The following is a 15547-nucleotide window of genomic DNA, read 5'->3' on the forward strand; positions in this document are numbered from 1 at the left end:
CCCTCTCCTGGGCGGGCTTTGTGCCTGTACTTCTTCCTCGGACCATATTACATCAGCTCTGAATCCAAGCAGCTGCATTGCTCTGGGCTGCAGTTTCCCAAATGGCTCCTGCAATTTTGACTGGCTTTCCTCTTCTCTGTGTGTGTCTGCTGCTGACTTCTGGCTTTGCCGAGGCAGGCAAGCTGCTGGTGGTACCCATGGATGGGAGCCACTGGTTTACCATGCGTTCGGTTGTGGAGGAACTTGTCCACAGAGGCCATGAGGTGGTTTTAATAGTGCCGGAGGTGAGTTGGCAACTGGGAAAATCCTCCAATTTTACAGTGAAGACTTATTCCACAAGCTACACTCTGGAGGAATTGAATCATCTGTTCAAGATTTTCTCTGACTCTCATTGGAAAACTCGTCAAGAAAGTACAGTTTCTTTGCTAATGAGTTCACCCAACGAAATATTTATAGAAGTTTTTTTACACTGTAAGAATTTGTTTAATGACACAAAATTAATAGAATACATAAGGCAGAGTTCTTTTGACGCAGTGTTTCTGGATCCTCTTGATATGTGTGGCTTAATTATAGCCAAATATTTTTCTCTCCCATCTGTGGTCTTCACCAGGGGAGTATTTTGTCATTATCTTGAAGACGCTGCACAGTGCCCAAGTCCCCCTTCCTATGTTTCTAGAGATCTCTCAGGATTCTCAGATGCCATGACTTTCAGCGAGAGAGTGTGGAATCAAATCCTCCACTTGGAGGAACACTTACTTTGCCACTATTTTTTTAAAACTGCTGTAGAAGTTGCATCTGAGATTCTCCAAACGACTGTCACCCCGTATGATCTCTACAGCCAAGCGTCGATTTGGTTGCTAAGAACTGACTTTGTTTTGGAATATCCCAGACCTGTGATGCCCAACATGGTCTTCATCGGAGGCATTAACTGCCAGGAGGGAAAGCCATTGCCAAAGGTAAGTCACCTCTTCTTTTGCATCGTAAAAATAACCTCAGTTTGTACATTAGAAAAAAAAAATCCTTACTGAACTGTGATTTGTCATTTACATCCGTTATATTTGGAAATTTTTTCCTGGTTGAATGAATTATTTTGTGCCAGTTTATTGAATCGTACATTAGCGAATTTTATAAAGCTGTTCTTTTTGATACGCATATGTACACAACTGATATAATTGTATGTAAATTCCAGACTGCGTTTTGTAATACTCCCCTTGGGAAACTACTGAAAATACAGTAAATAATGAAACTTCCATTTTGTTAATCTAATGCCATAGCTTATAGGAAAATGCCCTTAGCCGTTTTGTATGCTGCTTTTCCAATTTTTCTGAAATTATTTTATATATGTATGCATATATCTAATATAAGTTCTAACGTCTGTTTTATTACAAGAAAAACTAGTAACGGATTGGACATATTGTTCTTTACCTTGCTTTTTTCACTTACTAATAAATCATTAGCATCCTTACAGTCAATCCCTACATATGTGTCACATTCTTTGTAATAGTTGCATAAAATTTGTTACTTTGGATGTACCATAGTTCACTCAATTAAGCAATACTGATAGATATTTAAGCTTTTTGTTATTAATTGGCTTACTTAATTGGCTGATCCTATGTTAGGGATATACGTATTTACAATTGTTAGATCTTCTTGTTGGATAGCCCCTTTAATTCTGATACAGTGTCCTTCCTCATCTCTTATTACAGTCTTTGGTTTAAAATCTAATTTTTCTAATGTAAGGATGGCCACCCCAGCTTTCTCTTGAAGTCCATTAGCATGATAAATGGTTTTCCACCCCTTCACTTTCAATCTGGAGGTGACTTTGGGTCTAAAATGAGGCTCTTGGAGACGCATATTGATGGGTCTTGACTTTTATCCAATCTGATACCCTGTGTCTTTTGAGTGGGGCATTTAGCCCATTTACATTTGGAGTAACTATGGAATGATATGAGTTTGGTGCCATTGTATTGCCTGTAAGGTAACTGTTACTGTATATTGTCTCTGTCCCTTTCTGGTCTATGTAACTTCTGGGCTCTCTCTGTGCTCAGAGAACCCCTTTTAGTATTTCTTGTCGGGCTTATTTGGTGATTGCAAATCGTTTTTCTGTTTGTTCTGGAAGCTTTTTATCACTCCTTCTATTGTGAATGACATGCTAGCTGGATAAAGTATTCTTGGCTGCATATTTTTCTCATTTAGTGCCCTGAATATATCATGCCGGTCCTTTCTGGCCTGCCAGGTCTCCATGGATAGGTCTACTGCCAATCTAATGTTTCTGTCCTTGTAGCTTAGAGACTCTTATCCCCGAGCTGCTTTCAGGATTTTCTCTTTGTCTCCGAGATTTGGAAGTTTCACTATTATAGGTCAGGGTGTCGACCTATTTTTATTGATTTTGAGGGAGGTTCTGTGTGCCTTGTTCCCTTCCCCAGGGTAGGGTTGTCGTCCAATCTGATTCGCTGTATCTTGTTTCCTTGCCCACATTAGGGAAGTTCTCCACTATAATTTGCTCCAATATACCTTCTGTCTCTCTCTCCCTTTCCTCTTCTTCTGGGATCCCTATTATTCTAATATTGCTCTGTTTAAGGTATCACTTATCTCTCAAATTCTCCCCTCGTGATGCAGTAGTTGTTTATCTCTCTTTTTCTCAGATCCTTTATTCTCCATCGTTTGGTCTTCTATATCACTAGTTCTCTCTTCTGCCTCATTTATCATAGTAATTAAGAGCCTCTACGTGTGATTGCATCTCATTAATATGTTTTTGAGTTCGACTTGGTTAGATTTTAGTTCTTTTATTTCTCCAGAAAAGGGTTCTCTAGTGTCTTCTATGCCTTTTTTGAGTCCAGCTAGGGTTTTTATAATTGTTATTTTGAATCCTTGTTCTGTCATCTTACTAATGCCCATATTTATTAGGTCCCCGGCAGTCCTTCCTGCCTCTTGTTCTCTTTTTTGAGGTGAGTTTTTCCATCTTGTCATCCTGTCGAGGAAAGAACAGCTGAGGGAGAGAACAAGATACAAAAATGGTAATAAGGACCCCTGAGAAATATACACTTGCAGAAATTGGTCGCTTTTCTCTTCGTAGAGTTGAAGTTATGCTTTTCCTCGATCTCCAGTTGAGTTTGCAGTTTTTCAGAATGATTTGATAACTATCTAGCTGAATTACTGAGACTAGATGAAATTAAGGTCTCCAGCTCCTCTGCCATCTTAGACTCCAGCCTCTGGTTTTTCTTGAACATCTGTGGAAACTGTAGTGATGCCACCTTTCTCATTCCTGATATTGTTGATTTCTTTTTCTTTCTCTTTTTTCTGATCATTTAGGTTAGAGTTTCATCAGGTTAAGTCATCTTCTCAAAGAACCAGCTTTTGGGTTTACTGATTGTATCTATTGTTCTTCTATTTTCTATTTTATTGATATCTATTCTGAAGTAAGCGTTCCAGGAAGGTAGATCATTTGCCCCATTGTTATTTTTCAGACATTCATCTGAAAGTGCCTCAGTCACCAAGCGAAATGGTGACTAAGCAAATGTTTACTAATATTTGGGGCATCTCAGAAGGAGCCATATTGGCTCCTCCTGATGATTATGCCCCCAGATTTGCTCTAGAATTCCTCACTAAATGTTTCTCAGGGTCTTGTCTGACATACACCACTGAACTCACCCAGAAAGGTGTTTAGAGAACTTGCACAGTGCAATTGAGTCCCACGCAACTCACATTCCTTGTGTGCTTTCTCTGCGTGAGGCATAGCATGGGTCCTGTGGGAGGAGGGTGCAGATATGGAGAAGATATGTCCTCTGCCCTCAATGAGTGCTCGGTAGAGTGTGGCAGACAGATACAGAGATCCCTGAAGTAGGGTAGCAGTCTGATTGGGGCTATCCCACAGCAGAGAGGTCTAGACAGAGGAATGCAGAAGCAGAGAGGAAAGAGAGAGGACACCTAGCAGAGGTCTTCTGGCAAGCATTGGACAGGTGACCACCCACTGCATGTGATGGATCTAGGGAAAGTGAATTAAAATAGATGACATCACATTCCATCAATCACATTCCTAGAATGGTCCATGGAAGTGGGATTGTCACTCTTAGCATTTTGAAGGCCTCAGAGGGTTTGGATATGGAGCAACAAGTGGCAGTGCCAGGCATGTCACAGTTCCACTGCCCATGAGGAAGGTAGTGGTAAGTGACTTCAGGTCTTTCCTCGGAAACTGGGATGCCAATCTCTTTCTGAGCAAAATCGTCTTATGCAGTCTGAGAATAAAACCCAAATTGTTCTTGGAACAAATTGCAAAATATCACATTTATTGACATTGCTTTCCTTTTTATCATTCTGAGCCCTCAAAAGCATTGCCTAATATTCTGTTTCCAAATGACCGTTGGTGCGATACAGCGCACGATCTCTGACAAGGCAAAGATCAAAGGTATTCTTATCTGGAAAACGTACAAGCATGTGTGTCAGCAAATGCGACTCATTCATTATTGTTCTGAAGAGTGCTTCACTGGTAATGTTTTTTTTTTTAATGAATGTGTGAATACACTCCCTCTCCTGGGCTGGCTTTGTGCCTATACTTCTTCCTCGGACCATATTAGACCGGCTCCGAATCCAAGCAGCTGCTTGCTCTGGGCTGCAGTTTCCCATATGGCTCCTACAATTTTGACCGGCTTTCCTCTTCTCTGTGTGTGTCTGCTGCTGACTTCTGGCTTTGCCGAGGCAGGCAAGCTGCTGGTGGTACCCATGGATGGGAGCCACTGGTTTACCATGCGTTCGGTTGTGGAGGAACTTGTCCACAGAGGCCATGAGGTGGTTTTAATAGTGCCGGAGGTGAGTTGGCAACTGGGAAAATCCTCCAATTTTACAGTGAAGACTTATTCCACAAGCTATACTCTGGACAAGTATAATCATCGGTTCAAGACTTTCTCTGACTTTCATTGGAACAACCGGGAAACAAATTTACTTTCTGTAGTAATGAGTTCATCCCATGAATTTTTTCAATACTTTTTTTTTCATTGCAAGAATTTGTTTAACGACACAAAATTAATAGAATACATAAGGCAGAGTTCTTTTGACGCCTTGTTTCTGGATCCTTTTGATATGTGTGGCTTAATTATAGCCAAATATTTTTCTCTCCCATCTGTGGTCTTCACCAGGGGAGTATTTTGTCATTATCTTGAAGAAGGCGCACAGTGCCCCATTGCCCCTTCCTATGTACCTAGATTTTTCTTAGGATTCTCAGATGCCATGACTTTCAGCGAGAGAGTGCGGAATCACATTTTCCACTTGGAGGAACATTTATTTTGTCGGTATTTTTTAAAAGGAGCTACAGAAATTGCATCTGAGGTTCTCCAAACGACTGTCACCCCGTATGATCTCTACAGCCAAACGTCGATTTGGTTGCTGAGAACTGACTTTGTTTTCGAATATCCCAGACCTGTGATGCCCAACATGGTCTTCATTGGAGGCATTAACTGCCAGGAGGGAAAGCCATTGCCAAAGGTAAGTCACCTCTTCTTTCGTATCGTAAGAATAACTGGCTATGGACAATATACAAAAAGAACAACAACAAAAACACAGCAAAACTCCCCCCTCCTTACCGAACTGTAGTTTGTCATTTACATTCACCACATTTGGAAATTGTAACTGGTTGAATGAATTATTTTGTGCCAATTCATCAAATCATGCATTAGCAAATTTTGTAAACCTGCTTTCTTTGATATGCATATGTACACAAGGGATATAATTGTATACAATTTCCAGGCTGCGTTTTGTAATACTCCCCTTGGGAAACTACTGAAAATACAGTAAGAAAGGACACTTCGTTTCTGTTCATCTAATGCCATAGCTTATAGGAAAGTGCCTTTAGCCGTTTTGTATGCTGCTTTTCCATTTTTTCTGAAATTATTTTATATATGCATGTATATATCCAATATAAATTCTAACTCCTGTTTTATTACAAGAAAAGCTAGTAACGGATTGGACATATTGTTCTTTACCTTGCTTTTTTCACTTACTAATAAATCATTAGCATCTTTACAGTCAATCCCTACAAATGTGTCACATTCTTTGTAATAGTTGCATAATATTCGTTACTTTGGATGTACCATAGTTCACTCAATTAAGCAATACTGATAGATATTTAAGCTTTTCCCACCGTTGCCTTTATAAGCAAGACTGTACCAAACATTCTGAAATCATTTCTTTGCATTCCCACATTTCCGTACTCTTGCTCTTCTCTCTGTAGGCTGGACGTCCTTAGGAGCAGGGGGTTGGTGGGCCAAATGGTACACACACATTGCATTTTAATACATTCGACAGATTGCTTTCAGAAGATTGAACAATCTGACACTCGGTCAACAGTATGTGAGTGCTCTAGTGCTCCCATACCCTCTCCAGCTTCAGATGTTGTCGAACTTTTAAAACGCTTTTGGAAAAAAAAATTCTAATAGCTGCTTCCATTTTCATAGATAGATTGGCCATTTGATTTCAACTACTGGGAAGTATGTATTCAGATTCTTTAATCATTTTTCTAGGGCTATTTGTCTTCTCATAGCTAATGACTGTAAATCTCTTGAGTGTTAGGAATATTAATATTAACACTTTTTAGGAACTGTAAATATTTTTTCCTTGGCTATTCTTCATCTTTTGTCAGAGAGGGTTTTCATTTTTGGATAGTCAAACTCGTTCACTTTTTTTCGAGTTGTTTCTGGATTTCAACTTGTTTAGGTCTTTCCAAGCCTGAGATATATAAATGTTTTTTTTCCTTACTATGTCTTAGTATTTTTAGTTCTTCCAGTGTTAACAGCTATATTTTTTACAGTGAAGACTTTACATGTATAAAGATCTGACTTCATTACTTTTCTAAACGGATAGTCCATTGTGCCAACATCATTTAACAAAACAATCCATCCTTTATCTGTTGAACTGAAATGTGTCTTCATCATATTTTAAATTTCATATTTATTTCCTCTCTTGAACACTACTTTTGAGTGCTCTACTTTTGAACTCTCAGGTTTGTTCCATCGATTTATTTATTTATTCAAGGGCCAGTATTGTATTTTGAATGTATTAGCTTTGTAGTAAGTTTTCATATGTGCTCAGGCAGGCCCCATACTCAGTATTTTTCTATATTTTCTTGGTGATTCTATTTACTCTCCTTTAAAAATTCAGAATTGTTTTTTCTTGTTGCAAACAGAGAAATAAAATATTAATGTTCTGCTTATATAACATAAAATGCTTTCATTAATTTGAGAAAGATTGTTATCATTTTGCTTCAATGTTTTCCTCTTAGGAATGTAGTACTTCTCTTTATTTATTTAGATCTTCCTTTATGTCTATCAATAAAGTTTTCTTTTCTTTTATTTTTTGACGTAAAGTTCGATGATTTATTATTTGCGTATAACACCCAGTGCACCACGCAATACGTGCCCTCCTTACTACCCATCACCTGTCTATCCCAGTCCCCCACCCCCCTCCCCTCTGAGGCCCTCAGTTTGTTTCTCAGAGTCCATAGTCTCTCATGCTTCATTCCCCCTTCTGATTACCCCCCCTTCCTTTATTCCTTTCTTCTCCTACCGATCTTCCTAGTTCTTATGTTCCATAGATGAGAGAAACCATATGATAATTGTCTTTCTCTGCTTGACTTATTTCACTTAGCATTATCTCCTCCAGTGCCGTCCATGTTGTAGCAAATGTTGAGAACTCGTGCTTTCTGATAGCTGAGTAATATTCCATTGTATATATGGACCACATCTTCTTAATCCAGTCCTCTGTTGAAGGGCATCTCGGCTCCTTCCACGATTTAGCTATTGTGGACATGCTGCTATGAACATTGGGGTGCATATGGCCCTTCTCTTCACTGCGTCTGTATCTTTGGGGTAATCAATAAAGTTTTGCGTTTTACTTTATATGTCTTTCACGTTTCTTATTAAAATTTATTCCTAGGCATGTTATTATTTGTGAAATTATTGTGAACATGCTGTTTCTCATTGCTATTTTGAACTATTATTAGTCATTACAGTATAGTTTTGGCTTTCGCACATTACCTCGTATCTAGTCATATTACTAATTTGTCTTATTAGTTTGTAATACTCTTAGGTATATAATATCATCTGCAGGTAAAAATCCCTCCCCATGTTCGTACCTCTTATTTTGCTTTACTGGAGCGTGTATTTCCAAAACAGTGTTGAACAATTAGTTCAGAACAATTATTCAATAGTTCCTGAATGATGTTAAATACTTGGTCTGGCCAGTGATTTGGGGTTCCGTCATTGCAATTGGAAAGGTCTTGACAAATACAAGAGTAAGATTCCTGGTGATGACGTTGCGTTTATACCCTCATGAAACACCTGGTGGCATGTCTCAGTTGATTATTTTATTAGGGACGTACTGTACATTTTATCTATTGATCTGGCTGTTCACAAGGTTCAGCACATTTTGCAAAAGTCATACCGTCTCATATACTCGGAGCCTGATTTTCCACCTTTGAACTAAGGAGTGGCTAAGAATGGATCACACCCTCAGGGAATCTGTGCTGGGGACATGCTGCTTCTATAACTCAGATGACCCACAACGTGACCCACGTCTGGCGAGGACAGCATTTTGTCAGGGGGCTCCGCTCACCTTGCCTTGCCCCCTGCGGGCACCAGGATCATCACACAGCTGAAGAAGTTGTGCTCGGATTAGGTACACGCGCAACCATATACGAAAGCTAAGATGATGACGATGGGTTTATTTGGCATGACTGAAAGCAAACGGGAACCGAGGTATTTGTTGGGATGTAGGATTACAGACTTATATAATACATGCCATTTATATCAAGAAATTTGGGGGATGTAAGAATAATTAAGCACTTTCCATCACCCATATGTTAAAAGTGAATTGAAGTGTTGTAGCAGAGATCATCTTTTTTGTTTGTGTAAATTCAAGATGCTGCATCAGAGATCGGCCAAGTTTTTTGTAAAGGGCAAGCGAGCAAATGTTTTAGACATTGCGGGGTCATATACGGTCTCCTGTCTTGTAACTTTGTTGGTTTTTTGTTTGCTTACAGCTTTTTAAAAATGTAAAGCCCATTCTTAGCTCATGGGTCATACAAAATGAGGTTGTTCAGATTTTCCCATCCCTTTGGAGGTGGAGAATAAGATTTGTGGGTCCCCATTAGGAAAAGAGAGAAATGAGATGATTGAGGAAGAAGTGGGATCTAGTAAGAAAACCTAAGTTTTAGATCTATGATAATACTCTACTCACCCTGGAAAAAGCCATTGCACCACCAGATCATGAGAAGTATAATGGTGTAAATGAATGCTCCTGGTACAAGGAGTAATGTTACTTAAAGGAGTAATGAATTTGAATTTCCAATATCCGGGAGGTAACTGAAGTCCTTCTGATCAGGTGTGGGCCCATGGTTTGTGTTTGCATGTATTTTTAAAGCAAAGTACTGTGATTGCATGTAAAGATCATGTTTTTTTGCTACTACAATTGGGATTCCGCTGTCCCCCTGCACACATCTTTCCATCAATAACAAGTGCACTGGAAGCAGGGGTAATTTTGAGGTGTTCTTGTCCCCCACGTGCTCCTCCATAGGATTTTGCATGTCCCTAAATCTTGTGGCTGATGGGGTCTCTGTCCTGGCCCATCTGACTCCCCTTCTCCTTGGTTCTTTTACTTCTGGCTTTTCCCTGGGGATGGTGGCAGAAATGTTGTCCCTCACCTCCAAAGGAATGGGACATTTCCTGGGTTACATCATTGGGCTTTCTAACAGTGGCTTATCCAAGAGAAGGGGGAAGCTATATCTTTAAAAAAATATCAGAGACAAATGAGAATTGAAATGCAAACTGCCTAAATTTATGGGATGCAGGAAAGGCTGTTCTGAGAGGGAAGTTCATAGCAATACACACCTACGTTAAGAAAACAGAAAGTTCTTAAATAAACAATTTAACTTACACCTCAAGTAACTAGAAAGAGAACAAACTGAGTCCAAAAATAGTAGAAAGAAGGAACTAAAAAGATCAGACCAGAAATAGGGGAAATAGAGACTAGATAGGCAATCAAAAAGATCAATGAAACTGGAGTTTTTTTTTAAAGATAAACGAAACTGATAAACTTTCAGCTGGACTAAGAAAAAGAAACCAGAGAAGGCTCACATGAACAAGATAAGAAATGGAAAAGGAGATATTGCAGTGGATATCACAGAAGTACAGAGGACCGTAAGAGACTACGCTGAACAATTACATACCGACACGTTGGAGAAGAAATTGATAAATTCCTAGGAGTATGCAACCTACCAAGACTGGATTACGAGGAAATAGAAAATCTATACAAACCAGTCATGAGTAAGGAGACTGAGTCATTAATCAAAAATCTCCTAACAGGGGCGCCTGGATGGCTGTTTGTTGAGCATCTGACTCTTGATCTAAGCTCAGGTTTCGATCTAGGATCGTGACTTCCAGCCTGATGTTGGGCTACACGGTGGGTATGGAGCTGCTTAAGAACAAAACAAAAATAAAAACAAAACTCTAACAAAGAAAAACTCAAGATTAAATGTTTTCACTGACAAATTCTACCAAATATTGAGAGAATAATTAATTCTGATCCTTCTCAAACTCTTCCGAAAAATAGAAGAGGAAGGAAACCCATTTTAAGAGGCCAGAATCAAATACCAAAGCCAGATACAAAAGCCAGACAAAAGCATACTACAAGAAAAGAAAATTGCAAGCCAGTATGCCTGATGACTACAGATGCAAAATTCCTCAACAAAAATCATTTTTAGAAGATTCAGAGAAGTCTGTAAACCCTTCCCACTGCAGTATTCCTGGGTCCTCATTGGTCTCGGGGGCATTCACAGGCAGTCCATCTGCAGAGTCAAGAACAGTTGTTCTTGCAGATTTGCATAGGATTTCAACTAGTGCTGGAAGAAAGAAGAGCTAGAGTAAAAGAACTCAAGCAGGGAAAGCTTTCTGTTAAAAACGGGACTGCTGGCATGGAGGCTGCGATGTCTCTGAAATGGGTGCAGCAGCCCTGGTTGAGGCCGGGCAGTGACCACGGCGTGGATCACCAGAGGCCAGATGCCTGAGCAGGTGACGTTGAACCTGCTCTGTAAGGTGAGAAGACCTGGAGACGAGCTGGAGCAGTCGCCTGGGCTGAGGTTCAGTTGCCCTGGCAAGGAGAGTTGAGCTGCTTTGTACTTTTCCCTTCCTTCCTTCCTTCCTTCCTTCCTTCCTTCCTTCCTTCCTTCCCTTACTCATTCTTGAATGAATATTTGGTAAGCATCAACTGTATTTCAGAGCATCTAGCAAGTGGCAGACACAGGGCTAGATGTCTAAGATATAATATGAGTAAGATTGATATATCAAGGTGCCTAAATTCATGGAGCTCACTTTCTTTTTTTAAAAAAAATTTCTATTTATTTATTTATTTATTTATTTATTTATTTATTTATTTGAGAGAGAGAGAGAGAGAAGGGGGCAGGAGCAGAGGGAGAGGGACAAACAGACTCCCCGCCGAGTGCAGAGACTTATGTGGGGCTGAGACCACGACCGGAGCTGAAATCAGGAGTCAGGCGTTGAACCAACTGAGTCACCAGGGGCCCCGGCAGCTCACTTTCTAGTGGAGGAAACGAAGGAAAAGCTATTTGGTAGCTGTACACAGTGATAAGTGGCTCGAGGAAAGAATAGAGGGATGTGACAGAGTAAGTGGCCGGGATGAGTGTGGGGCTGTTTCTGATGTCACCCTCAAGGCAGACTTGTTGGAGGAGAACTAACAAATGAGACGGCACATGAAGAGCCCAGGAAAGACCACTCCAGGCCGAGGGGACAGCCAATGCTAAGGTCCTGAGGTGACAAGGAAATTGTCATGTTCCGGATGCAGGAAGGAGGCTGAGTGGAGGGAGCAAGCAGAGTTGGTAAAAGATGGATGGGAGCTGGACTCACGCAGGAGATTTTGGCCGAGATAAGTTGGCGCATTTTCTAAGTGCAATGGGAAGTATGCAATGGTGTTATGAAGACATAGCAGAGTGATTTATGTTTGGAAAGACCCCTCTGGCTTCTCTCTACAGAGCAAGAACGACGGCAGGAAATTCAGTTAGGAGGTTACTCCTGGCATCCAAGCAGGACGTGGTGGTGGATTGGGGTCAGTGGAGGTGGAGTGTGCAAGGGCAGATTGGAGAGCTATTCTGGAACTAGGACAGGACGTGGGCATGGGTTGTGCGGTGGCTGTGTAATATGTCAGGTAGACGAGGCTGGATATCATTTCCTGGAATTCCCTTCCCTGGCTCCTCCTTCAGCTTCTCCCACAGGGGGGACGGATGTATTAGCTCTGTGAGGAAGAGCGCCAGCTTCTCCTGGAGGACACCCACATCCTCAAGGTTGGAGGCCTGAGCACACTGCAGGGTTCAAGTCCTTTCTCCTGGGTTTCAGCTCGTCCTCGTGGGCCCCAGCTCGTCCTTGCTCTCCCCCACTTCACACCCACCCACACTTTCTGAAGACTCACCCTGCTGTCCTTAAGCTCCAGCGTCAGACTGTTGACAGAAGTCGTTCGGTCAGCTCCCAGATAGTGTAGGTCAAATCCTGTAACAAGTCCTTTGACTGTATGTATCTTTGACTGTATGGCTTCACTTGTCCGCTTGAACGCTGAATGGTGAGTGGTGAGGCTGTGGGAGAGTGATGCCTTGTACGCGCTGTGACCTGAAATACTAGGTAGATGGAAATGTCGTTACCATCCGGAAAGCCTGGAAGAGAAGGAAGAGCTCATGGAAGGAAACCAAGAGTTGTATTTCAGATATACTTAATTTTAGAAGCCAGTGAGGTAGGATCTGAACCCCGTTAGAGTCCATCCTTTACTGTCAGGATAAATAAATCAGTACCTGGGAGCAGTTGTCGCATTGTTTTTATAAGAAAGAGCTTCCCCAAAGTCTGGGATGCCTACAGATGGAACAGGCTGCCTCCAGGGTGGGTTGAAGAGTGGCTGTGTTGGCTGGAGGTCCAAGTGATAGATGGGGGTACAAAGCCCTGTACTTGTTTTCAAGTAGTCAGCTAAAATCTTTTTTCACTAATGGTTTAAGTAGTTGCAAAGGATGCTTTGAAAGGTAATCCTTTCAGGGGCACCTGGGTGGCTCAGTTGGTTAAGCACCCAACTCTTGATCTCAGCTCAGGTCTTGAACTCAGGGTCGTGATTTCAAGCCTCTCATTCGGCTCCAATTTCTATATGGAAGCATTCTGTGTCCTTTTATGTGATGGTCCCTTAGGTGCAGCCATAAGAGGAGACACAGGAGAGGCTCCGGAAAACAAAGTTTATTATACACGTAAGTCCTAGAGAAAGGGCGTGCCAAGCAAGGCTACGTGGAGGAAGCGCCAGGCTTGGTCAGGAGGCAGAAGCAGCAAGGCCAGGGGAGGGCCTACGCCAGTGACTTTTTTAGTGTTTTCATGGAATGGCAAGGCAGGGCAGGCAAAGAGGTTAGAACCGGCTAGTCTGAATAATTTTGGTAGGCTCTAAGCTATAGGGGTGTGGCCTGGTTGCCTGGTCCCTAGCCCTGGGATGATTAAGGCAGAGGAATAGTGTCTCCTAGGGCGCTGGAATGGTTAGTTTGCATATCGAAGGCATGCCCTGGACTGGGCCCTTTGCTAGCTCTAAGAATTAGGGCTAGGAAGGAGTGAGTGTAGTCTCCCCAGCCAGAAGGGTTTTTAAGATGTCCAAACGTCACAAGAAAATGAAAAATACAAGCAGTTCTGGAAGTATGCTTTCTTGTCTCGTGGATAAATACCTAGGAATGCAGAGCCTTGGGCTGTCTGGCCGGAGTAGGCTTACCTTTCTAAGAAACTGCCAAACCATTGTAGGGTCTCAACAGCAGCGTATGAGAGGTCCAGCTCCGTCACGGATTCGCCAACAATTGGAGCAGGCCGTCTTTCGCATTTCAGCCATTCTGTGGGGCGTGCAAATTAAATTATAGGGGTTTTTTTCTTATGATTTTATTTATTTATTTATTTATTTATTTATTTATTTGAGAGAGAGGGAGAGAGCATGAGTGGGGTGAGGGGCAGAGGGAGAAGTATACTCCCCGCTGAGCAGGACCCCCCCCCAGCCCCCACAAGGGACTGTGTCCTAGATCTTCGGGATCATGGCCTGAGCTAAGGCGGACACGTAACTGACTGAGCCACCCAGGCGCCCCATTCAATTGTAGTTTTAAATTCTCCAATGACTGATGACATGGAGCACGTTTTCCTGTGCCTGATTCCCTTCTGTATATCTTCTGATGAAATGTCTGTTCAAGTCTTTGCCTATTTAAAAAAATTCTTTTTCCCTCTTAGAGAGTTTCAAGAGTTCTTTATTCGTACAGAAGTCCTCTATCAGGTATATGCTGTACAAATATTTTCTCCCAGTCTGTGGATTCTCCTTCCGTATTTTTATTTATTTATTTATTTATTTATTTATTTATCTGTAAGATTTTATTTATTTCTTTATTTTAGAGAGAGACAGAGAGAGAGCATGAGCAAGCAGGGGTTGGAGGGAAGGACAGAGGAAGAGAGAAAATCCTGAAGCCAACTTCCCGCTGAGCATGGAGCCTGACTAGGGGCTAGATCCCAGGACACTGAGGTCATGACTTGAGCAGAAATCAAGAGCTGGCCGCTTAACCCGCTGAGCCACCCAGGTGCCCTAAATCACAATGGATTTTTGAGTGTTGATCTTGTATCCTGCAACTGTGCCGAACTTACTTATTGGTTCTAGGATATTTTGTAGATTCCATTGGAATTTCTTCAGACATGATCCTGTTGTCTGTGAATAAGGCAGTGAGACCTTTTCTTTCCAGTCTGGATGCCTTTTATGTGTCTTGACCGACTGTGTTGGATAGAATCTCCAGAACAATGTAGAATGGAAGTGGTAAAACAGTCATCCTTGGCTTGTATCTGATTAGGAGTAAAGCATTCAGTCATTCACCACTAAGTATGATGTTAATTATGGGTTTTTCGTGGATGCTCTTTATTAAGTAGAGAACCTTCCCTTCTTGTCCTAGTTTTGTGATGATTTTTTATCAGGAACAGATGTTGGAGGTTTTCAAATACCTTTTCTGTGCCTATGGAGATGATTATATGGTTGTACTTTTTTGGTTTATTTATATGGTGAATTATCTTGATTGATTTTCTAATGTTAAAACTGCCTTGTATTCCTGGGATAAGTCCCACTATCATTTCATATATTATTATTATATGTCTTTTATATACATTTATATAATTTAATTTGATTTGTTAAATTCTGTTTAGAATTTTTGCATTATACTTATGAGGGGTATTGCTCTATACATTTTTCTTTTTTAAAAAATTCTTTTATATTTATTTATTTATTACTATGTTCAATTAGCCAGCATATGGTACATCATTAGTTTTTGATGTAGTGTTCAAGGATTCATTAGTTGCATATAACACCCAGTGTTCATCACCACCCGTGACCTCCTTAATACCCAACACCTGGTTACCTCATCCCATCCCCCTTCCAGTCTATACGGTTTTCCTTTCTTATGATGTCATCTAGTTTTGGTATGTGGTAATACTGGTCTCATTGACCAACTCTGTGGTCTCCT

General features: G+C 41.1%; 2 protein-coding genes across 2 annotated transcripts in view; both read left to right on the plus strand.

Moving 5' to 3' along the window:
* The window catches only part of LOC130542430 (UDP-glucuronosyltransferase 1A9-like), a 35102-nt gene continuing 19555 nt past the window's right edge, over nucleotides 1-15547 (plus strand). Inside the window, exon 1 of the mRNA XM_057305732.1 lies at nucleotides 1-15547. This exon is cut by the window's right edge and continues 19555 nt beyond it. Coding sequence (XP_057161715.1) covers nucleotides 102-1028 — 927 coding nt within the window. The 5' untranslated portion in view covers nucleotides 1-101 and the 3' untranslated portion in view covers nucleotides 1029-15547.
* The window catches only part of LOC130542429 (UDP-glucuronosyltransferase 1A8-like), a 30749-nt gene continuing 19555 nt past the window's right edge, over nucleotides 4354-15547 (plus strand). Inside the window, exon 1 of the mRNA XM_057305729.1 lies at nucleotides 4354-15547. This exon is cut by the window's right edge and continues 19555 nt beyond it. Within this exon, the coding sequence (XP_057161712.1) occupies nucleotides 4354-5586 (1233 nt within the window). The 3' untranslated portion in view covers nucleotides 5587-15547.

Source organism: Ursus arctos, unplaced genomic scaffold (genome assembly GCF_023065955.2).
Source record: "Ursus arctos isolate Adak ecotype North America unplaced genomic scaffold, UrsArc2.0 scaffold_1, whole genome shotgun sequence".
NCBI lineage: Eukaryota > Metazoa > Chordata > Mammalia > Carnivora > Ursidae > Ursus > Ursus arctos.